The sequence below is a fragment of the Manis javanica genome, chromosome 2, assembly GCF_040802235.1.
Source record: "Manis javanica isolate MJ-LG chromosome 2, MJ_LKY, whole genome shotgun sequence".
NCBI lineage: Eukaryota > Metazoa > Chordata > Mammalia > Pholidota > Manidae > Manis > Manis javanica.
In genome coordinates, this window is record NC_133157.1 from 204,251,247 (window position 1) to 204,277,693 (window position 26,447).

At 36.7% G+C, this 26,447-nt stretch overlaps 1 protein-coding gene across 1 annotated transcript in view; it reads right to left on the bottom strand.

Annotated features, from left to right (window-relative positions):
* Positions 1–1,539: 1,539 nt before the first annotated feature.
* The window catches only part of LOC140845699 (serine/threonine-protein kinase TAO1-like), a 49,904-nt gene continuing 24,996 nt past the window's right edge, over positions 1,540–26,447 (bottom strand). The window contains 10 exon segments of the mRNA XM_073220483.1: positions 1,540–2,413; positions 3,310–3,492; positions 4,385–4,475; positions 7,249–7,253; positions 7,648–7,887; positions 9,822–10,025; positions 12,583–12,711; positions 19,437–19,673; positions 23,075–23,278; positions 25,127–25,294. Coding sequence (XP_073076584.1) covers positions 2,087–2,413; positions 3,310–3,492; positions 4,385–4,475; positions 7,249–7,253; positions 7,648–7,887; positions 9,822–10,025; positions 12,583–12,711; positions 19,437–19,673; positions 23,075–23,278; positions 25,127–25,294 — 1,788 coding nt within the window. The 3' untranslated portion in view covers positions 1,540–2,086.

A 26,447-nucleotide genomic window follows, 5' to 3' on the forward strand; every position in this document is an offset into this window, starting at 1 on the left:
GGTTTTGTTTACCAAAGGTTCACGGTTAGCTTCTTTACTACCTTACTGTCTAACATCACTCACTTCTTAAGCTATTATAAACACAGTCTGATGATTCTTTATTTCTCTCCCTTCTTATTCCTCCTCCTCCATTCTTTGTATGTTAGATTTTTGTGTGTGTGTGTGTGTGCTCTTTTGTGTTTCTTTGACTGATTTTGAGGGTAGTCGATTTTAATTTTTGCCTTTAGTTAATATTTGATTTTCCACTTTCTTTGCTGTGATTTTATTTTCTCTGGTAACATCTGTTTAGCCTTAGGAGTGCTTCCATCTAGAGCAGTCCCTCTAAAATACCCTGTAGAGGTGGTTTGTGGGAGGCAAATTCCCTCAACTTTTGCTTATCTGGGAATTGTTTAATCCCTCCTTCATATTTAAATGATAATCATGCTGGATACAGTATCCTTCATTCAAGGCTCTTCTGTTTCATTGCATTAAATATATCATGCCATTCTCTTCTGGCCTTTAAGGTTTCTGTTGAGAAGTCTGATGATAGCCTGATGGATTTTCCTTTGTAGGTGACCTTTTTTCTCTCTCTGGCTGCCTTTAATACTCGGTCCTTGTCTTTGGTCTTTGCCATTTTAATTATTATGTGTCTTGGTGTTGTCCTCCTTGGGTCCCTTGTGTTGGTAGTTCTGTGTGCTTCCATGGTCTGGGAGGCTATTTCCTCCCCCAGTTTGGGGAAGTTTTCAGTAATTATTTCCTCAAAGATACTTTCTATCCCTTCTCTCTCTTCTTCTTCTTCTGCTACCCCTATAATGTGGATATTGTTCTGTTTCAATTGGTCACACTGTTCTCTTAATATTGTTTCATTCCTGGAGATCCTTTTGTCTCTCTCTGCATTAGCTTCTCAGTGTTCCTGTTCACTGATTTCTATTCCATTGATGGCCTCTTGCATCTCATCCATTCTGCTTTTAAGACCTTCCAGAGATTGTTTTATTTCTGTATTCTCCCTCCTTAGCTCTTGCATATTTCTCTGCAAGTCCAGCAGCATAGTTATGACCTTTACTTTGAATTCTTTTTCAGGAAGATTGGTTAAATTTGTCTCCTCAGATTCCCTCTCAGGGGAGGATGTCTGGGTTAGTCTGATCTGTATCAAATTCTTCCACCTTTTCATGGTGATAGAGGTAGTTGTAGGCAGTTGGGACATGTGTCAGCTGGGAAATCAAAGTCCCTTTCCACTTGCTCCTGGCCTTCCTTTACTGGGAGAATGGTGACCCCTAGCAGCTTTTACTGGGCCGCTGCGTGCAAACGGGGTCTTTGATTCTTGCCCTGCTACTGTGGAGTAAGCTCCACGTGGTTGCTGTTGGCGTGGCCACTTTTAGGCTGCTGCTCTGCTGTGGGGGAGCCACGCCAGAGGGGGAATGGGCGGGAGGCTGTTTATCACTGTGAGGGACCTCCGAGCTGTGTTGTCAACCCCCTGGGCCACTGGAATTCCCCGGGATTCCCAGCTGCTAGGCTGAGTGTGATGGAATGCCTCCGTCCAGCTGTGAGGCCCCTGTCCCTTCAAGACCTTCAAAAAGCACTGACTTTTCTTTTGTCCCAGGTGCGCTGGCTGCAGGAACCTACTTGCAGGTTTTACTGTTCAGTTTCCCTAGTATCCAGCACACCATGCACTGTGTGTCTGTGCTCTGGTGCAGATGGCTAGGGCTGGGTATTTAGCAGTCCTGGGCTCCCTCTCCCTCCCTGCTCTGACTCCTCTCCTCCTGCCAGGAGCTGGGGTGGGGGTGGCCCGGGTCCTTCCTGGCCACAGCTTGTATCTTACCCCCTTTGCGAGGCACTGGGTTCTCACAGATGTAGATGTAGCCTGGCTGTTGTACTGTATCTTCTGGTCTCTGTTTTAGGAATGGTTGTATTTGTTGTATTTTTAAAAATATACATGTTTTTGGGAGGAGATTTCTGCTGTCCTACTCACACCGCTCTCTTGGCTCCTCCTTGCCAATCTCAATTATTAAGTTACGTGTAAGACACGTGTGACCCATTGGATATTTGTCAAGTGACACTGGTGCTTCTGTTCATGCCCTGTTCTGTCCATCCCTTGGTAGCTGTCGCCTCAGAATCCGAAGGCTATTGCGAACTCCCATACTGCTACCTCGGGGTACCCCATGCATTGGCTGAGAAGGGTGACCTGCATGGCTGGGGACTCACCTTGCACTGGATGTCCCCAGGCTTGTGATAGGCCACCTATGGGATGCCCTCTGTGAGGATCTCCAGGGGAGCTGTGGCTGAATGCCTCAGGGGCAAGGTTAGAAAGGACGTTTCTAAAACCTAGTCCTTCGCTTTCAGAGTTGAAAGCTTTCATCTCTTTTGCTCGACGCTCCAGCAGGCTTCGTATCCTTTCAGTGCACTCATTCTGAAATGTCAATATCTCTTCTTCCATCTGTTGTGGGTTGATGGGGGGAAGCAAAAAGAAAGCTCATTTATTTTAAAAAATCTATCAACTAAAGAAACAATAATTATTATGGTTTAAAGTGAATCATAAAAATGTCCACACTGGCTATTTTAAAGGATGTACATTTAAAAATCAAAGAGATCAACTATAGAAATCATATATAACTTATATTGCTAAAATGTGTAAAATCAAGTTCTTAAAAGCAAAGGTAATAATGTATTGAAATAATAAATCAAGGCACACACACACGCACACACACACACACATACAGCCTCAGTACCTTAAAGGACACAAGTGAATTTAGGGATTCATGTTCTAATATATATGACAAAGAATAAGTAAAATAAATAAAGCTACATCTAGAAATAATATTTTCAGCCTGACTCTTCATCTGTGTAAAACTGGTTTTACCTTCTCTTTTCTAGTAATGCATCAATCTGTAGAGTTTGAGACCAGGGTTGAATGAATAAAGTATATTCCTGATCCCTTTTCCTTGTCTCTCTCAAGCAACTACTAAAGTTTTTTCCTTCACTATCCAAGTTTCTCTCCAATTTCTTTAGGTACAACTAGGTACACAAAGAAGTGAGGAAGCCGGAGCCAGAGCTATCCTTTTACAATTCAACTGTCTTCGCATAACTCCACATCATTCCTCTAGCAATTACTACTTAAGTATATTCCTTTAATATATCACACTCATTAATTTTAAGGTTCATTACTGAATCAGTAATTTTAAAGAAAAAGAAAACACTACCAAAACTTGAATTAAAGAAATATGGTATTGTCAAGACAGTCTAATGCCACCTCTGTCATTATGAAAATATATTTATGAAATGATTTTGATGAAAGCAAATACTGGCACAATTACTTTTTTCTATTATGTATACCTGTTGTTTTAAGAGTGCCTTGCGGAGGGAGACCCTCTCTTCAAGCTCCCGAAGCTCTTGAGCGTGTTGTGCCTCAACCTGCATTTTGATCTTGCTCTGAAGTTCAGTCAACAGCTCCAGTTCCTGCTGCAGCTGCGTTTTCAAAGCCTGGCACTCTGCCTCCTGTGCTTCATCCAAATGCCGCTGAAAGAGAGAAAGAAAACATATATCCTCCTGTGAGCTGCCTTCTCATGACCTATGGAAAGGAGGAGGTGTAAGTGAAGACAGACTACTCTTCCATAGGGCACAACTGTTCTCTTTTACATCTTGGGGTAAACCTCTCTGGAAAAGGAAAACACAGCAACCAATGACGGCGTTATAAGGATAAAGCTATCATAAGCTATTTGGATGATGCCTAAATAATCATTATTTTTTAAAGAAAAATATAGAATCTGATTGATATAAGACCGTGAATCTCTTCTCTCCAATTGAAATAAGTATAGAACAGGTTATTTATTTAATGCTACAGCTTATGGGCCAAATCTGAACAGCTACCTGAATTTTTGTTTTTGTTTTTCAATAGTCCACTAATTAGGAATGGTTTTTTACATTCTGAAATGGTCACATTTTAAATGGCTATGTAAATACCCACATAACAACCTCAATTTTTCCTCCTAAAATATTTACTATCTGGCCCATTAAGAAAAAGTCTGTAAACTTACATAGCAACTATTTTGTAGCTGCACTCAAATGTGACCATCTGGATTCCCGGTAAAGTACTACTTTTTGAACACTGCTTAACAAAGTTGCTTCTCCAATCTTGATGCGCTGTTGGTATATGTACTGAACCTCTGCAAGGCACCAGCAGAGAGCCTATGTGGAGCCTCATGTCCAAATGTATCAAAGAGAATTACATATGCATCATGCATATTTCCAAGCAATGCTGAGAACAAGAAGAATATGGGCCACCATGACTATTTCCCAAGGTGCAGCAGAGTTTTCATTTCTGACTTAATATTTCAATTGTTGGGATTTTATTCAGGTGGTGGAAGGAAAGGGGCACTAAATTTGTTTTGCCTAAGTAAAGTAAACTTACAGCTCAAGTGGAGAGCATTTCATTAATGTTGCGGTCATACTGCTCAGTTAAGATGGCTAAGTTTTGGGCCTGCTTCTCCTTAGGGTTTACTCTTTAGCACCACAAGCAAAAACCTGAAAGTCAGCTAACTAATTTTTCAAAGGTCAAAGAAAAGTTATGAGGCAAGGGAAGGGACAACCCTTCTTGTGGTAATGATAACAGACATGAACTACATAAACATTTTTGAGATAAAATAATTTGAGTTCAGAGACAGAATAACTCTGGCTTTAAATCACAGGTTAATTATTCTATGAACTCAAGGTTCAACAAAACTTAGCAAGATGAGATCTATTTGATAAGGTGTACCCATCAGGCCTACAAGTAACAACACTCATTTGCTACACAAAGGCAGAACCTATAGTTGAAATTATTTACCTCAATATATATACTGCCAGATATTGAATGGTTGACTAAGTGTGCAAATGTGTGTATGACCAAACACTCTTGTCAGGGAACTAGTTCACACTCTTTGCTCCAATACTACAAAATCAAATATATATCCTTTTCTGCATTTTACACCAATTGAGGTACTAAGTCATAGTCATGTACCTTTATTCAGTGAAGGGTCAAAAAATGTCTAGCTAGAAAGACAAACTCTTGGTTTAGTTACTCTTAGCACTGCTCTTAAATACTGCCCTTGGTTAATAAAATTCCTCCAAGTTAGCCAGAAATGGAACAATGAAATTTAGAATTCTCTTCTGACTTTGTGTAACAGCCTCCATTCTTTAAAAAACTTTCAAATATTCAAATATATCGCCAAGAAAACTATAGTCACTCCATATCACTAGCTTATGACAAAAAGGAATGCCCTGGAAAATTTTTTCGACAAGATTAATACTTATACCAAGAACAAACTATATTCCTCAATGTTTCACTCAAGTGAAAGCAGGATAAACATGTTCCAGTTGTTTCTTAATCACTTAATACTGACAAAACATCACCTGATGGCAGATGAAGAAACGGCAGATAAACAATAGGTGTTTACCCAAGTTATTCCTCAGAAATGGTGCCCCAATGTCTACAAATACTGTCAGCTTACCTAAGTGTGCAAACTGAAGTCCTCCTATCCCCCTTAAAGTCTTGGAGAAAGTTGGAATAGTTGCAACTATTGAAGTTGAACTACTACTTAGTAAGTACAAATTTACCTAAAAAAGTTGCAACTATTACTTATGTAAATGAAATGACATGATGTTAAAATAGAGTCTGTTTTCTCCAAGAAGGGACTAGGGTTACCAAAGGGAAGGGGTTGGGGAGCGTGGGTGGGGAGGGAGGGAGAAGGGGATTAAGGGCACTATCATTAGCACTCACAATATAGTGGGGTCACGGGGAACGCAGCACAGCACGGAGAAGACAGCAATGACTCTATAGTGTCTTACTACACTGATGGACAGTGACTGCAGTGGAACATGGTGACTTTCTTTCCCACTAAAGTAACAGAACAATTTCTTTTATGGAAAATCTTGAGCTTATGTATCATGAGAAGGACGCTTTCTATCTGAAGTCTGACTGTGACTGTGAGACATTATCTTTCCCCTTGATTTTTTAACAGTATCTGTGAAAATCAGACTAGTGTCTACAAGCATTCAAACTGAGAAGGCTGCCACAGCAGGGAACCAAAAGGAAGGGCTAAACCGCAAACAACTAACCTCTCCCAAGCCCCAGAGAAATGAAGTCATATCAGATTTATGGTCGGACCAAAGACACTAAAGAAGCTTTCAGTTTGGTTTACTTCTGGGCGCTGCTCACTTTAAAACTGTAATTTATTTTATAGACATGCTTTAAATATCTTTTGGTGGGAAACCCTACTATGTACCCACTGCAAAGACAAAGTAAATCTGGAAAATCATTATGAATTCTGATTGTGATAAGCATTAACTAATGATGGTTATGTGGATAGTCAACGTACGAGCCATTCTGTAAACGATGTTCATTAGTTGTTTTGAAGATACAGCAAAGTATAAAATTTGACTTAGATTCACAAGGAGAGGGTGAATCTTAGCTTTGCTTCTGTGTTTTGTTCAGGACAACTTGTATGAATGGAGTTGAATAGGAATCAGAGACACCACTAGGTGTGGTTTAGCTTCTGGTTTAGACACAGATTACTTCTGTGAGTGAATTTCACTTCACTTTAAGAGAGTTATTCAGGTAAGTGTTGTTACCTGATAGTTTTATAGTTAAATGGTCAAAGAGTTTGAAAAGAGGGTAAAGAAGATACTGTGGAACGGGGCTTTATTGGATGTAAATACAAGTTTACAATGGGCAGACATATACAGATTAACTGAGGTACTACTGTGGGTGACAACATATATAGTGGGTCATTTTGGTTTTTTGTTTATTAAGATTCATGTGATTATACTTCACATATTCATTACAAGTTATAAAATTTGAAAATTCCTTGGAATTGTTAACTCTGGTTGATGTTGGTAGAGGGGGCTGGACCAGGTGGCCTAAAGAACAAGGAGAGGGAAACCTTTAACTTTATGATAAATACACTTTGGCATCTTTTGAATTTTGTATCATATAAATACATTTATCAAAGCAAATACAAAATTTAAAGTCCTTTGATATTATATATCACCAACACTTGTCTTTCCTTATTTGTCTACAAGAGAGCATATAATACCTTGCTTCACTCTGATGTACTAATTAAAAATACACTCCACCTACACATGCCCTGGTCTTACCTATGTTACCAAACACAGAAAGAATGGGAGGAACAGTGTGATAATTCCACTATTCCTCTAAAGATGAGTATTGACAATGAAGGGAGAGGGGGTAAAAAGGCATTTTTCATTCACTGGTTTCTGTACTAATTAAGAACTTACTGACTCTTTTGGATACAAATCACATTCACAGGAAATAAGACTCCAAAACTATAAAACTTGGAACAACAGAGAGAAGCCAGCAGGTTAGTATGTTGATATGTAGATTGTAGTATCAACACTGGACATTTGGGTACACTTAAAATGAGAATTTTGAATCTTATTTATGATATTTTCCACAGTTAAAAAGTTCTGGCCATTTTTTGGTACTCTGCTGAGAAATACACAAGCAGAAGTCTGTAGCCATAGACCCTCTACACCAACACTAATCAAACATGCTGAAAATGAAAAGAAAAAAAGCTTATTCAATTTCTTGATGACAGACATCTGGCTTAGACTTTTACTGGTTACATGATGCCTTTTATCTGTTCTCCTTTGCCAAGAAGCTTAGGCTAAAGGTACCTTCAGACTCTGAGGCTGCTGTTGAACCTGCATGACATGCTTCCACCTTAGTTCTAGCTCTCTCCATTTATTATCCTCCAGCTGGTCAGTGAGCTCGGTTTGATGCTGCAGACTCATCAACTCACAGCGCATCTTCTGCACTGTGTTGAGGTGGCGGAACTCCAGTTCTTGTGTGGATTCATGCTGTCGCAGTAGCATTGCATGCTCTAAGTCCTTTTGAGCCTGCCTTTTATTTAATTCCTAATCCATAAAAAAAGACAAAGGCGTAATTTGCTTATGTACAATGCCAGGAGAAAAAAAATCCTAAGAAACAGAGTAACCAGGATATAGATGTAATCCTCTCATTTAATAATGGCTGCACAGTGAATATTAGAGTTTTATTACTGGAACTGTAGAAAATGGGCAATTAGTCATACATTTGCCTTATCTGTTCATTTACTATTTCTACTACTTAGCAATAAGCTTAACACATATCAAATCTGTCCCAAGAGACTTAATGTCCTTTCTACTCTCTTTCCATCATTTATGTTTCCTAATTTTGTATTTGAACAGGATTTCTAAGTCATCCTTTGAATTTCTTCAGAGTATACATTCAATTCTATTACATGCAGTATACCCAGTATAGTGCAGTGGTTAAGAACACAAGACTCTAGGCCTAGGCTGCCTGCTTTCTGAATCCTGGCTCTGTTACTGACAAGCAGTGAGTCCTTGGGTTAATTACTTAAATTCTCTGTGCTTCCATTTCATTACTTCTCAAATGGAGACCATAACATAGCTGTGAAATGAGTTCATAAGAGGAAAGCTGTCAGAATACCTACCTCATGATCAATAAATGTTACTACAATTTTTTTTAGTTTAAAAGATCAAACGTACAACACACACACACACACACACACACACTCACACATACTCTCTCTCTTTTTCTATGTAGAAGGAAGTCAGATGTGCCCCCTCTGCCTCTGCTGCCCCTTCTCCAGGGGCCAACATTTGGTGCATGTTTCCCAACCTTCCCCACGCTTATCGTGACACAACTATTACACAAAAATACAGTTTTAAAATTGAATAACAATATATATTATAGGCATATAATATGCTTTCTTTACCTAAAAGTATAATGGACAAATACAGATTTTTAAAAAAATTTTTATAGGAAGCTTCTGCTTTCTGATGCCATAGTTTTTCTATTTTCTGCTTTATGACAAATTTTCAATAAACATCTACACATGATACACCATATAATTATGTTACTATTTCTTTAGGATAGAATTCTAGAAGCGGATTCGATGGGTTGAAGATACATGCAAATTAAATGGTTAAAGCTGCTGAATTATGCTCCAAAATGGCAGTGTCATTTTATATTCTCACCAACATTGACCACTTTCCCTGCCACTACTAGGACTTACCAATTTTTTAGACGGATCTTATCTAATTGATGCAATTGTTTTAATTTGAATTTCCTTAATTATTAATGAATTTGAATGATTATGTTATACTTGAAGTTTATTTTAAGCCACTCTTGGAAATAAATTGATCTATGCTCATAGGTACACCTGATAATGAGAACTGTTGTTTTCATTGGAATAAGTTTCTACATATTCCCAATGAATAATTTCATGATTATAAAATTATGTTAAATGGTAGTATATACCTTCATGGCACCCATTTCAGATGAAAAGGCATAAGTTATCCAATTAATTTTCTCATATTTAAAAATTAACAGTTCTTTCATTCATGGATTTAATATTTATTAAATATTTACTTAATACATATTTATTGAATACCTATTATGAGCCAGCCACTAGCTACAAGGCCTGGCGATATCTAGCCACCCGATATAAAAGCCCTGAACAGAACCTGGGACTTCATCTAATTTCCATTCTACTTGGGGAGAAAGAGATCCCCATAAAAAGTGTGTGCACATACGTGTGTGTGTGTGTGGAGTGTGAGAGAGAGAGAGAGAGAGAGAGAGGAGTGCAAGAATATTCAAAGAAGGGAGGAGGATTTGCAGATCAGAATTGAGGAGATATAAAGTGAGGTAAGGTGAACTCTGTGAGTTGGGTTTCCAGGGAAGAAGGACTTAGGCAAAGGCAAGCAGAGATGCTCTAAGGCCCTAAGGGTGGGATGTGACTGACATATTTTCAGGAAGATTCTGATTTCACACCATTTAAACATACCTCCCTGACAAGGTCCTGCTCCAAGTTATGGCACCCGAGTAACAGCTTTCTTTTGAAGTGATGGCATTGCAGCTCTAGGTACCGTCTCTGATGCTGAAGAAGATTGGTCTTTTCCTCTTCTTGGAAATGCTGTATGTTCTCTTTCTGCTTTAAAAGCCATTCCTGTTTTTCTTTTCTTGGGGTGCTCTTGTTTTCATTCAGCTCCTGGCAAGATAAAAAACAACTGAGATCAAAATACATAAAAATTAACTACATGAATATACTATTTGGTGGCTGGTAATCTTCAGTTAAACTACTTAATTTGTGCCCTCTCTCATGGGCAGGCAGTGCAATGACCTTAAAGGAGGTACGTAGTATTTTTCTGTTTCTGGAGTTATCCATGAAGTAGGACAAGAAAAGAGAAAACATACACTAGAAAACATGCATACTTTTTAGCTTTGCACAGCTATATTTAGGATGGCTCGTAGCTTTGAAAGCATGCAATGATTGGTGAATGAAGTAAAACATCTTTCTTTAAAGTCCTCCCAAAAAGGGGAAGAATACAGTGCTTTCAAGTTAAAATCACACATGAATTAAAATTAAGGTTAAAATATAATTATGGCTCACTTCTTGGTTTTCAACAATAGAAATACTAAGTTTTTGGCAAAGTTAAGGATGGGTTCAGTATAAAAGACCAGAAATTAAGTGGAAAATCAACAAAACCACAGGAAAATAGAGACCTTTTAGAATAGATTTAATATTCAGCACTATAACCACTGAACAAGGCAAGACCAATGTTTTCTACAGCATTTTAAATATCATCTCACAAACTACCTAAAAAAAATTTATTTATACTGGACAAGATAAGAATATTGACAATACATTCAATGATGCAAACCCGAGGATGCTGACAATACATTCAATGATTCAAACCCAATGATGCTAATTAATACTAGTATATTTCAACCTAAAATGCATCAACCTTGCAGAGAATATAAATCAGCCATCTTTCCCAGGTCTAAGATGATTTTTTAGAGACTGTTAACCTATGGTTCTTCATCTGTTGTTCAAGAAAGAAACCAATTATTCATTACTTTCATTTATAAGATATTCAAACACATAAAAATAAAAAGCACATAAGCTTGTAGTTCTCAACTTAAGGATGTCAATGAGAAGACAGGGATAATACAGGCATATACAGAAAGAATCACTTGGCTATGTTTTTCAAAATCTTTTGCCAAGGAAATTTCCCACCCACTAAGACTATAGTATGTCCCTTCCTCTACACTGATAATAATCATTCTAAATGAACACACACACACACACAGACCTACGCAGACACAAAACTACCTTCTAAAAGAAAACGGACCTATTAGTCAGACTATGAATTATATGCTTAAAGGATTATCTAAAACAACATATTCATTTATAAAACTAAAACCTGATTTCACTAGGAAACAACTATAGAACTGCATTTTGTTGGATATTTATTTACAGTTGGGAATCCTATTTACCATCTTTTCAAATCCCATGTTCTAGTATTGAGTTTAGCTTTTAGATTACAGTAATGGGAATACATAGCAGGTTATATTCTTTAAAGTTGGAAAAATCTTATCAATGAACCTCACTCAGCAGGGTATATATAACAAGGCTTTGTGCCACCAATGTTCTTAATAAGACTTATATGTCTAATTATAGGTCACGTCCCTACACACATAAAAGCACTATACCAAAGAGATTATGGTTATTTTATCAATATTGATTTATCTGTGTGCTAATAATTAATTACATGGACTAAAAATTTCAGTCCATCAGTCTGTAAAAGAGGGTGTAAACTGGGGAAGTCTTGGTGGGTGGGGAATTTCCTTGGCAAAAGATTTTGAAAAACATAGTCAAATGATTCTTTGTGTATATGCCTGTATTTTCTCTGTCTTCTCATTGACATCCTTCAGTTGAGAACTACAAGTTCATGTGCTTTTTATATTTATGTGTTTGAGTATCTTATCCACAAAAGTAATAAAGAATTGGTTTCTTTCTTGAATAACAAGTGAAGAACCATCAGGTCAATAGTCTCTGAAAAATCATCTTACACCTACAAAAGATGGCTGATTTATATTCTCTGCAATATAATAAATATGCTATAGTTGACACATATCATTTTCCTGTCCTGACCACTATCCTGAATAATAATCCCCTTTCAGAAATTGCCTTAGGACAACATGGCTTTCCTCACAGTTAGACTAGATCTGCGATAAAAATAAGTTCAAGAAGGCAGCACATAAAGGGCAAACACACATGAAATCCTGCAGCCATAATGACATAATTAGCATGCTTTCCTATTAGAGAAAATAGGATGAGAAGAAATGCCTCTTATCCTTCTTCTGTGTTAAAATCAGAATAAGAACAAATTACTGTAATTTGAGCCCAAAGTAAGAAGGTATGATTTACTTTTAAAGGAAGAGATGTATGGCTCTTTTTCACAGCTAAAATATTTTTATTTCTAGTGACTCAATTACTTAAGAAGTGCTTAGGAAAGCTACTAAATAATAGCTTTATAAAACAATTCACATTTTCAAGAGATCAGTCTTTTTAGATCCCACTCAACTGAGGATCTCAGCCATTGAAAAGTAATAGGTTATAATCTATGTCCTCACTTAAACTGATATATTGTTAGTGGCCACAAAAAAAAGAAAAATTTATCTTAATGGTTCTATGAGCAGATCAATATTGGATATAACCAGTAAGCAGATAAGTGGCTTGAAAATTTTTATAAAGTAAATACCTCCTTAAGCTGTTCCTTTCGAAGTTTGTATTCTCTCTTCTGGGTCTTCAAAAGGCTATTCAGTTCTTTCTTCTGCTCAGCCTGAATACGTTGCTGAAATTTTTTCGCCTCGTTGGACATCACTTTAGCCTATAGGAAAATTTTTAAATGGATCAAATTAGCTAAGCAGATAAGCTTCAAAGCAGCAGTTTATTACATTAGCAAGGATATTTCCTCCCACCTAAGAATATAAAATCAGTATAATCATTACCAAAACAAGAATATCCAATAAATTATTAACAAGTGTTACTCAGCATCCTTACGATTTGAATTTCAGACAACCACTAAAATGGAACTCATCTTTAAAATGCTGATCTTTTACAGGGTCAGTGTTTTCACCTTTTTTCCCCCCATTTAAGTGGAGTATGCTGCCCGACCCACCCCACTAATAAAACAAAACAAATGTAATTAAGTTATGACCTTTTATCTAGCTTGACTTGTGTATTAAACAATGTAATACATTCATATTCAAATTAAACCCTGACTTTTAATTTGTATTTTAAATAATATGAAAATGTTAAATATTAAATACCTGTACATGATTATTTTATTTCTGATGATACATGCAATAGTTGACCCTTAAACAACGTGGGGATTAGGGGTGCTGACTCCCAACAGAGTAAAAAATTCCTCCTATAACTTTTCATTCCCCAAAAACTTAACTACTAAAAGCATACTGCTGAATGGCAGCCTTACTAACAACATGAACAGATATTCACACAGATTCTGTATGTTGTATGAATTCTATACTGTATTCTTACAATAAAGCTAGAAAAAAGAAAATGATCTTTTAAACTGTCTCCCAAAACATTTTCCAAGACCTTTATTGAAAAAAAAATGTGTATAAATGGGCCTGTGCAGTTCAAACCTATGTTATTCAAGGGTGGACTATACATATCCATTGTAGAACATTTAGGAAATACAGAAAAACACAAAGAAGAAAAATCTTGCATGATTTTACCACCCAGAGATAACCAATATAAACATTTTGGTGCATACCCTTCCTAATTTTTTCTAGGCAGGTATAGATATTGATATAAATATATAAAACAAATCTAAAATCATATTGTACATCCTGTTTCATGAATTCCTTTCCTAAAAATGTTAGTATCTACCTCTTTACAAAGTATTCAAGAAAGTACAACACCAAACAGAATTCTACATATTTCTACATTCTTTCACCAAATTATTTCAAAATCAAATATTCATTTACACCAGAAATTATTTTGCTAAATTCTCTGTTCCTGTGAGAGGTGATTCTTCTTTTTTTTGCAGAGAAGGGTGAACAGGGTGGCTATAAATGCCCCAGGGCAGACTAGCCAGACATATTTGAAGATATGGTCTAAATTTATTGAGAAGTTTACATTTTACTTGACAACTGTGATTATCAAAATAAATTGAAACTAATGGGACACCTAGGAAATTAGAAACCAGTTTTCACAAAAGACTCCTAAAAAATGCACCTTTATCATACAGTAGAATGATACTTACTTGTAGTAAACAAATGGGTTAAATCTGAATCTGAAACCCTCTTAATTCCTCTTAATTTAACATTCACTGCATATTATAGTACTCTTCAATTCTTCTGATATAAAAATGCTACTATAAATTTAAGGTTTCCAAAAAGTACATAGAGAATGATGAATGTCTTTTTGACACCTAAATCACCTACTAACTGATTTATCAGACTTCTCAGATAACCAAAGTACCCAAGGCCTAGAAGAGAAATCTTAATGACTTTTTTTTCATTAGGGTATCATTGATATACACTGTTATGACGGTTTCACATGAAAAGTAATGTGGTTACTACATTCACCCACATATATCATCGAGTTCCCCCCAAACCACATTGCAGTCACTGCCCATCGGTGTTGTAAGAAGCCACATCACTACATGTCTTTTCTGTGCTACACTGTCTTCCCCATGATCACCCCCACACCGTGTGTACTGATCGTAATAGCCCTCAATGCCCTTCTCCCTCCCTCCCCAACCACCCTCCTGCACCCCTCCCCTTTGGTAACCGCTAGTTCCTTCTTGGAGTTTGTGAGTCTCCTGCTTTGTTCCTTCAGTTTTGCTTCATTGTTATACTACACAAATAAAGGAAATCATTTAGTACTTGTCTTTCTCTCCCTAACTTATTTCACTGAGCATAATACGATCTAGCTACATCCATGTTGCTGCAAATGGTAGGATTTGTTTCTTTCTTATGGCTGAATAGTATTCCATTGTGCACATGTACAACTTCTTCTTTATCCATCCATCTTACTGATGGACACTTAGGTTGCTTCCATATCTTAGCTACTGTAAATAGTGCTGTGATAAACATAGGGGTGCATATGTCTTCTTGAATCTGACAACTTTTTTCTCTGGGTAAATTCCTAGGAGTGGAATTCGCGGGTCAAATGGAATTTCTATTTTTAGTTTTTTGAGGAACCTCCATATTGCTATCCACAATGGTTGAACTAGTTTACATTCCCACTGGCAGTATAGGAGGGATCCCCTTCCTCTGCATTCTAGCCACCATTTGTTGTTCCTAGTCTTTTCGATGTTGGCCATGCTAAATGGTATGAGGTGATATCTCATTGTGCTTTTAATTTGCATTTCCCTGATAATTAGTGATATGGAACATCTTTTCAAGTGCCTCTTGGCCATCTGAATTTCTTCTTTGGAGAAGCATCTGTTCATATCCTGAGACCATTTTTTAATTGAGTTATTTGCTTTTTGGGTGTTGAGGCATGTGAACTCTTTACATATTTTGGGTGTTAATCACTTGTCGGATATGTTGTTTACAAATATAGTCTCCCATACTGTAGGATGCCTTTTTGTTCTGCTGATGGTGTCTTTGCTGTACAGAAGCTTGATGTAGTCCCATTTGTTCATTTTTGCTTTTGTTTCCCTTGCCCAAGGAGATGCGTCCAGGAAAAAGTTGCTCATGTTTATATTCAAGAGATTTTGCATATGTTGTCTTCTAAGACTTTTATGGTTTCATGACTTACATTCAGGTCTTTGAACCATTTTGAATTTACTTTTGTGTATGGGGTTAGATAATAATCCAGTTTCATTCTCTTGCATGTAGCGGTCCAGTTTTGCCAACATCAGTTGTTGAAGACACTGTCATTTCCCCATTGTATGTCCATGGCTCCATTACGGTATATTAATTAACCACATTTGCTTGTGTATATATGTGGGATCCCTAGCCTGTTCCATTGGTCTTTGGGTCTTTTCTTGTGCCAGTACCAAATTGCCTTTGCAGTAGAGGTTGAAGTTGGGGAACATAATCCACCCCCTGCTTTATTCTTCCTTCTCATGATTGCTTTGGCTATTTGGGGTCTTCCGTGGTTCCACGTGAATTTTAGAACTATTTGATCTAGTTCACTGAAAAATGCTGTTGGCATTTTGATAGGGATTGCTCTGAATTGGTAGATTGCTTCAGGCAGGATGGCCATTTTGACAATATTAATTCTTCCTATCCATGAGCAAAGGATGTTATTTCCATTTATTGGTATCTTCTTTTCTTGAATGTCTTCTAGTTTTCAGTGTATAGGTCTTTCACTTCCTTCGTTAGGTTTACCCCTAGGTATTTTATTCTTTTTTGATGCAATTGTGAATGGAATTGTTTTCCTGATTTCTCTTTCTGCTAGTTCATCATTAGTGTATAGGAATGCAAGAGATTTCTGTGTATTAATTTTGGATCCTGCCACTAGCTGCATCCCACAGATTTTGCATTGCTTGATCTGTTTTTATTTGGTCTTTGATCCATTGATTATTTAGGAGCATGTTGTTAAGCCTCCATGGGTTTGTGGATCTTTTCATTTTCTTTAAGTAATTTATTTCTAGTTTCATACCTTTGTGGTCTGGGAAGCTGGTTGGTTCAATTTCAATATTTTTGTATTTACTGATGTTCTTTTTTGTAGTCTAGTATATAATCTCTTCTTGAAAACGCTCCATGTGCACCTGAGAAAAATGTGTACCCTGCAGCTTTTGGGTGGATCATTCTGTAGATATCATTAGGTCCATCTGTTCTAATGTGTTGTTCAGTGTCTCTGTTCCCTTACTTATTTTCTGTCTGGTTGATCTGTACTTTGGAGTGAGTGGTGTGTTGAAGTCCCCTAAAATGAATGCATTCTGTTAGTATTTGTTTCACATATGTAGATCCTCCTGTGTTGGGTGCATAGATATTTATAATGGTTATATTCTGTGTTGGACTGACCCCTTTACCATTATGTAATGTCCTCCTTTGCTCTTGTGACTTTCTTTGTTTTGAAGTCTACTTTGTCTGATACAAGTACTGTAACTCCTGCTTTTTTCTCCCTATTGTTTTCATGAAATATCTTTCTCCATCCCTTCACTTTTAGTCTGTGTATGTCTTTGGGTTTGAGGTGAGTCTCTTTTAAGTGGCATATAGATGGGTCTTGCTTTTTTATCCATTCTATTGCCCTGTGTCTTTTGATTGGTGCATTCAGTCCATTTACATTTAGGGTGATTATCAATAGGTATGTACTTATTGCCATTGCAGGCTTTAGATTCATGGTTACCAAAGGTTCAAGGGAACCTTCCTTACTATCTAAGAGTCTAAGCTCACTTATTGTGCTATTGCAAACACAACCTAAAGATTCTTTTTTTTCTCCACCTTTTTCTTCCTCCTCCATTGTTTATATATTAAGTGTCATATTCTGTACTCTTTGTCTATCCCTTAACCTACTATGGGATAGTTGATTTAATTTTGCATTTGCTTAGTAATTAATTGTTCTGCTTTCTTTCATGTGGTTTTATTACCTCTGGTGACAGCTATTTAGCCTTAGGAACTCTTCCATCCATAGCAGTCTATCCAAGATGCACTGCAGAAACAGTTTGTGGGAGGTAAATACTCTCAGCTTTTGCTTACCTGGAAATTGTTTGATCCCTCCATCAATGTTAAATGATAACCTTGCCAGGTAGTGTATTCTTGCTTCTGCTTCATTGCATTAAATATATCCTGCCACTCCTTTCTGGCCTGTAAGTTTTCTGCTGAGAAGTCTGATGAGAGCCTGATGGGTTTTCCTCTGTATGTGATCTTTTCTTTCTCTCTGGCTTCTTTTAATATTTTGTCTTTATCCTTGATCTTTGCCATTTTAATTATTATATATTTTGGTGTTGTCTTCCTTGGGTCCCTTGTGTTGGGAGATCTGCGCACCTCAATGACCTGAGAGACTATCTCCTTCCCAAGATTGGGGAAGTTTTCAGCAATTACCTCCTCAAAGACACTTTCCCTTTTCCTCTCTCTTCTTCTTCTGATACCCCTGTAATACGAATATTGCTCCAGTTGGAATGGTCACACAGTTCTCTCAATATTCTTTCATTCCTAGAGATCTTTTTTCTGTGCCTCAGCTTCTTTGCATTCCCCTTCTTCAAATTTTTTTCATTTATCATCTCCTCCACCATATTTAATCTGCTTTTAAATCCCCACATTGTATTCCGTAATGAATGGATCTCTTTTCTGGATTCGTTCTTGCATTCTTGAGTATTTTTCTGTACCTACATGGATGTGTTTATGATTTTTTAAAAATCTCTTTTAGAAAGACTGATGAGTTCATTTTCACTTGACCTCTTTTCTGGTGTTTTGGGGATTTCGGTTTGAACCAGGTTCCTTTGGCATTTCATATTTGTATGTAGCACCCTCTAGGACCCTGAAGGCATACTCCCTGGAGTTACTTAGCCCATGGAGCAATGTCAGGTTCTCAGCAGAGCGGCACTGGTGACTGGGGGTTGAGAAAAGCTGTTTCCTGCTTCCTGGCTACTGTGCATCTGTCCACAGCCAGACTAGTCAGCAGAACATACAGGTGTAACCGTCTATGCCTTGCATTTGTAGCTGCTGTAGGCAGGACCTCCCTCTGGATGGACTGATGCCAGGGCAGGGGCAGCTGGTTTGTGAGCCAGTGCCAGCCTGCCAGAAGGTGCAGCAGGCTGCATATCATGGTGGAAGGCTTCAGAGCTGTGTAGCCAGCCAGGGGGATGGAGGGCCTGAAGTTCCTGAAAAGTTCCCAACCTGCTGGGCAGAGTGCACCTGGACAATTTTGTTTACCTGTCCTTTTTCCTGAGCAGCAAGCCCTCTGCAATCCTTCCCATTTAGTAGCCCTCTCACTGTTAGGAAGTCTCTCATACTGCCTGCCTTTCTTTTGTCCCAGAGCAGCCAGATGTGAATCCCTGTTTTCCACAACAACTGGAATCTCAGTCTGTGCAAGTATTCCTCCTGTCTTAGCTTTCCAACCCCATTAATTTTGAGCACCATGCAATACAGGTTCTTGCTCCCACAGCAGATCTCCAGGGCTGGGTGTTCAGCAGTCCTAGGCCTCCACCCCATCTACACTCCATTTCTCTTCCTTCTTCCAGTGAGCTGGAGTGGGAGAAGAGCATGGGTACCTCCAGATCATGGCTTTGGTATGTTACATTTTTTGAGGTCTGTTCTTTTCTCCAGGTGTAAGCAGTCTGGTGCTGCCTTCTTTCCTGTTGATCTTTTAGGGTTAGTTGTATTAACAATATTTTCATATTATATGTGGCTTTGGGAGGAGGCCTCTGTCTCACCTCTCAGATCGTCATCTTCAATCTGATCTACCTGACTTTAACCACTGTTACATGATAAAACTGTCAAGTTATCAGGACATAATTCCATATTGACTCAGCACTTGATATTTTACCTATTATATAAATATTGCTCCCTTTCCCCAGTTGACTTGCTAATTGTGGGGAACAGATACCCTAACATCAAAATGCCATCTTGGTTAATTTTGAAATAGTCACAACTGAGAATAAATACATTAGTGATACTGGTCAGCTACCTGTTTTTCCACTGCAGCCTCATGTTTCTTGATAAGTTTCTTCATTTTTGCTGCAAAGGTGTTACGCTGAGTTTCAAGGTCTTTCTCTAATCTGAGGCGATGCTCATCCATCTTAGCCTTTAACTTCTTTTCCAGATTCATGAGCTGTTTCTGATGTTGCTGTGTCATTCTCTTACAGCCAGACATTTGTTCTCTGAGCTGACTTTCCTGCTCACGTTCTGGCATTTCCCTTGTAACCTACAACGATGGAGAGGAAAGAATGAAGTAAAACCAAACCTTTTTATTTCAAAACCATCTTAGACCAGTCTACTATCAACTAAGTAGGTAACTCATGTAGGAGATCCCACTCAACAGCTTCTAATAAAATTTCATCTGAAAAAGCAGACAAGCTAGCTGGTTCTAAAATTTAAGTGGGAATGGAAAGGACCTAGAATAGCCAAAGTTTTGAGGGGGTATGAAAAGTTGGTAGATGTAAACTTCAGTAATCAAAACAGTGTGGTATTGGTATAAGGACAGGCTGAATAGAGCAAAGGAACACAGTAAAATCTGGAAACAGACCCACATATATTCAGTCAATTGATTTGCTACCAAAAAATCAAGTTAATTCAAAGAGGAAAGGAAAGTGTTTTTAACAAATCCTGCTCTAACAACTAGTTCTCTGTATTCAAAATAAATAAATGCTTAATCATGCTATATACAGAAATTAATCTGAAAAGAGTCACTTGACCTAAACCTAAAATTCAGAATCACAGAGCAGAGAAAACACAGAATATTGTCATGTCCTTGGGATCGGCAAATATTTCTTGGGTATGACACAAAGAACACTGATTATAATAAAAAAATGTACAAATTGGATTCACAATAAGAGGCAAAATTCAGATAATGTAAGATTAATCATTTAAAGTGAACAATTCAGTAGCATTTAGTATATTCATGATATTCTGCAACCACTGCCCCATTGTAAAGAAAAAAAAGTACAAACTGGATTCTTAGAGACAAAATTCACATAATGTATGATTAATCATTTAAAGTAAACAATTCAGTAATATTTAGTATATTCATGATGTTCTGAAAGACTGCCTGTATCTGGTTACAAAACATATATAACACTTCAGAAGAAAACCCTGTATGTTTTAAGCAGTTGCTCCCTAATCTCCCCTTCTGGTAACCACCAATTTATTTTCTCTCTATGGGTTTACCTATTTTGGATGTTTCATATAACATGTGACCTGTTGTGTCTGGCTTCTTTCACCTAGCATGTTTCCAAGGTTCATCCATATTGTATAGGATGTAACAGTAGTTCGTTTCTTTTTATAGCTGAATAATATTCCACTGTATGCACATGCCCTCATTTGTTTATCTATTTATTTGTCACTGGACCTCTGTGTTGTTTCCACCTTTTGGCTATTGTGAATACTGCGTTTATGAACATTTGTGTACATGCATTTGTTTAAGTACCTGCTTTCAATTGTTTTGGGTATATATCTAGGAGTAGAATTGCTGAGTCATGGGGAAACGCTGTTTAACTTTTTGAGAAACCATCAACTGTTTACCACAGCAGCTGACACTTTACATTCTTACCAGCAATATACGGCAGGAGTTCCAATTTCTCCACGTTCTCCCTAGTTGTTATTTTCCATATTTGTTTTTGTTTTTCTCTTTTAATAGCTAGCCATGTAACAAAACAGCAGCAGACTCACAGAGTCCAAGAAGGAACTAGCAGTTACCAAAGGAAAGGGGTGGGAAGGGTGGGTGAGAAGGCAGGGAGAAGAGGACTAAGGGGCATTATGATTAGTACACATAGTGTAGAGGGGGAGACGGGGAAGGCAGTAATAGCACAGAGAAGACAAGCAGTGATTCTATAGCATCTTACTATGCTGATGGACAGTGACTTCAATGGGGTGTTAGGTGGGAACGCAATAGTATGGGTGAATGTAGTAACCAGTGTTGCTCATGTGAAACCTTCATAAGATTATATATCAATGATACCTTAACAACAACAAAATAACCGGCCATCCTAGAGGCTGTAAGGTGGTACTCATTGTAGTTTTGATTTGCGTTTCCCTAATGACTAATTATATTGAGTATTTTTTCATGTGCTGTTGGCCATTTGTATATATTCTTTGGATAAATGTCTGTTCAAGTTTTTAACACATTTTTTAAAATTGAGGTATAGTTTATATATTAATTTGAATAGTTTTTGGTGGAGTCTTTAGGGCTTTTTTTATGTAGTATCAGGTCATCTCTAAACAATGACAATTTCACTTCTTCCTTACTAGTGTGGGTGCCTTTTATTTCTTTTTCTTGCCTGATAATGCAGCTAGGACTTCCAATACTCTGTTGAATAAAAGTGTTGTGAGTAGGCATCCCTGTCTTATTCCTGATTTTAGAGGAAAAGTTTTTAGCTTTTTCATGGCCTTTACTCATTTTTAGTGGGTTGTTTGAATTGGATTTTAAAACTAAAAATTTTAATTTATCACAGACGGAGAAAAAATATTTACAGGACATATCTGAGATAAAATACCTGTATGTTTCTTATGAAAGTCAAACATACATATGCCCTATGACTCAGCCATTTTATCCTATGTATTTGTCACAGAAATTAAAACATCATGTTCAGAGACATGTACATGTTTGTAGCATCTTAGTATGCTGATGGACAGTGACTGTACTGGGGTATGTGGTGGGGACTTGGTAATAGGGGGAGTCTGGTAACCACAGTGTTGCTCATGTAACTGTACATTAATGACACCAAAATAATAAAACAAATAAATAAATAAATGAAAGTATTTATTTCATCTTCCACTTGCCCCTTAGCAACCGCTAATCTACTTTCTATTTTAGATATTTCATATAAGTGGAATTCTAATAATATTTGTCCTTTTGTGTCTGGCTTATATCACTTAGCATTTTTCAAGGTTGACTCATATTGTAGCATATATTAGAATGCCGTTCCTTTTCACAGCTGAATATATTCCATTGTGTGTATATATATGTGTATATATATATACACATGTGTATATATATGTGTATATATATATTGTGCCTAGTAACTTCTGGTAATACTGAAAGCAGTGAAGTTAAAAAGGAAGCATTCCTATCAATTGTGAAAAGGAGTTACCTGACCTTCCAATGTTTTCAAGAAAATTTAAAATCTTACACGTGAAAGTGTAGCAAACATCCACATTTCCTAAACTGAGAAGTTGTAATTTTCCACAATTACACCCAGTTTTATTTTTAAAATGTAAACATTATGGAAAACGCAAAAATCACTTTTCATTATCACCCACCTTAAACCTTTCTCCACGTCCCAAAGGCAACCATTATCATTAATATCATGTATACTTACTATTTTTAAATACCTTCGTTTTCATCTAACTTCAAATAATACATTATATGGTATTTATTTATTCTAAGATTTAAAAATATTCGTTTTGCATTCTCAAAACATGTTTCCTAAATGCAAGCATTAAACTGAGAATTAAAAAGCCTTTTGCCATTTTAAAATAAGCTGCCTAAAATTATGTTCCAAACTTCTGATACATCAAAGAAAAAAACCCCCAAACTCTTAAACTAACCAGACTAGGAAAATTAGTTACCAAAGTTGAAATTTTTTTCACTAAAATCCAAATACTCACAGGTTTTGAATGGATGGCAGTATTATTAGACACGATTGTGTGGATTCCCTCCATCACGTCTAGCTCATTCTTGTTATCCGAGGCATCTGGAAGAATATTAACCCTACTGCTTTGACTCCTGGTCCTGCTGGACACACGGGGAATAGACTGATGACTTCCAATATTGTGCACTGCTCCTGTCTGTCCAACACCGTTATCTTGGTCCTGAGGGAAAAGAGTATTAGATTCAAATATCTTTATCTCCTGAATTCTTGATTATTAGCACCTATCACACTGCTTGGCACACACAGTCTTCAGAATGTTAGCGGTCTATTTTGAGAAATTCCTTGTATTTGCCAAGACCAGAAAGTTTATCAGTTGTTAGCTGACAGATTTAAAAAATGACCAACAAGTAAATACCAAAAAGCCCAACGAACTATGTGAAAAAGTTAATCAATTCAGAGTTATTTCCAAAGTGTTGTCTTTTCTCTAAAATTTTTGACATTACTTTGAAATCCATTTCTACTATACATCTCATGGGGTATACACAGAGATGCTGCTCATTTCTCAATGATTCCAATGGTGAAAACAAACCCCAACCTTTTTTTAAAATTCTATAAACATTCCTTTTAGTTATTTCTTTTCTTCTCAGAATATAGTCTTTAGCCTAAACTTCTTCACTAATTTAATATTAATTCCTATCTATTTTTATGTAAAATTAAAAATTGTATATATATTTAATCATAATTAGAAGACTGTTCTTCCCAAGAAACCCGGCAAGCTTTGGTATCTGGGCACCAATATTATAGTCTTACCATACCAAACCTCTTTAAGATATGCAGAATAATAAATACAGACCCATGGTATATGGAGGATCTTTTCTTACATCCACAGCCTTAAAAAGCTGCTGTTATTCTAATGTTTAATGACATTAGAATTTTATTTCACTTTACTAAAGCATTTCATATACCTAAAATAGCCCCAATTTTCTAGTGACTACTGTTAGAACTAAAAAAACAATATCAAAAATACCAAAACTGTATGTAAGAAAGTCTTCTATTTTATAGTTCATTAATTATGTAGTGTTATTAAAAAGAAAAGCAACTACTACTCCTGTTTTCAGAATGCAGGGATCTTTCTCAATAGAAAGCAATAAAAAAGAATCAAAGCTTTGGCATTGGGACATGAGCAAAGAAGAAAACAGAAAATACTTAGACTAAAAAAGATAGCTCCACAAATCATAAGCTTTATATTTTCCTTTGAGGAAGTTCTTTAACATTTCTACTGCAAATTTGGAAACATGGCAACTTGGAAACAACTTGGTCTCAAGAGTAATATATGAATCTGAACCCATATGCTTCTACACTAAGTTAGTTAACCACTCTGAGCATTACTTTCCTCACCTATAAAATGAGTATTTTAGAACCATGTAGGGAAATGAATCCCTATACACAACTGAAAAGAATGAAGTGTTCTTAGTAACAGAATAAGAATGCTTGTAATTTTTTTCCCCCAGAATAAATTTAGCTAAGTCACATCTTTTATTTATTTATTTATTTATTTATTTATTTATTTATTTATTTATTTTTAAAAAAGCAAGAAATTTCCAATTTAATAAACATTTATCAAACATTACACAAAAGGCACTGGGGGAAAGGTTTATACAATAAACAAGATAAGGAGAATGGTTGGTAATTCTAATGGCTTCTCTGTGAGCACCGTCAATTTCCAAAGCCTGTAATTTCAAATACTTCCAAAAGCGTGTCCCATGCCATCAGACAATCAGGCAAAAAAGTGTTCAGTAGACCAGAATTTTGGGAGGGACTAGATTAAATAAAAGTTGAACAGGTTTCTCTAATAAAAGACTTCACAGAGCTTTACTATGCTAATGTACACTACCAAGAGGTTGGTTTAAAGAATGCAAAACCTTTTTCTCCACCTGGGACCTCAAAGAATCACTGTGAAGACACAATCTGGAAACCACTGATAGAAAAGATTCCTGGCAAGAAAAGTTCCATAAGGAAAGAAGCCAATAAGGAGACCCCAATACTTGAGCCGTTTCTAAGTTATTACCTTTTCTTCCTGTGCTTCTGCTGCTGGCCCTTGATGTCCCTCCTGGGAAAGGACCTTCTTCATCTTTTTATTGTGCAGATTGTCCAGCACTCTTTTTTTCTCTTCCTTTGCCCTTTGAAGGAGATCTCTTACCACTGCTGTAGGGCGCTCCCGAAGAAGAAACGGGTGCTGGTTAAGAGTAGAAGGCAAAAGTCAGGTTGAGACCTATATATTTTTTCATTCAGAACAAATGAATCCCTTCTTGGACCCTAGAGTTACTATCCTAAATAATTATAGATAATGCATGCAATCTATAGTTATCTAATTCTGCTGTGCTTTTTACTTCTTATATTTATAAAATTTAATTTACATGTATACACTCTGTGCCTACATAACTTCCCCTGTAGTTTTTATGAAAACTTTGAACATGACACCTTTGTTGGCCAAATGAAAGGGCAGAGTTGAAATAATCAGAGTCTAAGTAAACATTAAGAATTAAGTCCAAATAGAGCCCTAAGTAAATGCTTACAAATTCTTAGAACTGGTCTCATAGAGGAGACACTATCAGTTCTGAATTACATTAGATTTCAACAGGAATGTATTTACTGACGGTGAATTACATAACATACTACTTGGGTATAATGGGTTCTTTATGTTGCTTAAATTAAACTTCATAAAACTCTAGCAGTTGATTAAAAGACGTTATGTATTAGTGATTTTTACCATTAATATTTCATAAAGCTTAACATTATCCAATGCAGAAAAGTAGAAAGAACAATTCTGTAAGATTATCATTGTTACATTTGGTACTTTTGGATATTTATTTCTTCTCAGAAATTTTCCGTGTATAGATTTTGTTTTGTAGTTAGCACACAGATTGCAGAACGATGACTTGTGCACTGGAGTTCATGAGATGATCTTGAATTCTTTTAAGACTTTTACCTCCTTTATTAGCTCAAATTTATTTCTTCCCTGAAGAGTTGTAACTATATATTATTTGCTTTTTATTGCTGTATTATGTTATTTCAACTCATAATGCCTACAGACTATTTCATCAAATGTTCATGCCAAAATTACATAACCATTATTCTAATTCTGGATAATTATTTTCAATTTTTCATTCTGAGATAAATAGCCCCATACAGTAAGTCACTTTTTTCCATTTTATTTTTTTCCTTATGTCAGACTGGGTCACTTCCCATAATGTCAATATACAAAATGGACCAGGTACATGAATACATATGCAGGTTTGGGATCACCCAAGGTCAAGTATCCACTCCTGGTGGGTTGGGTTATTACCAAAAGAGCTTCTTTTGCCTTCATTAGGCAAATGTAAGAAGCC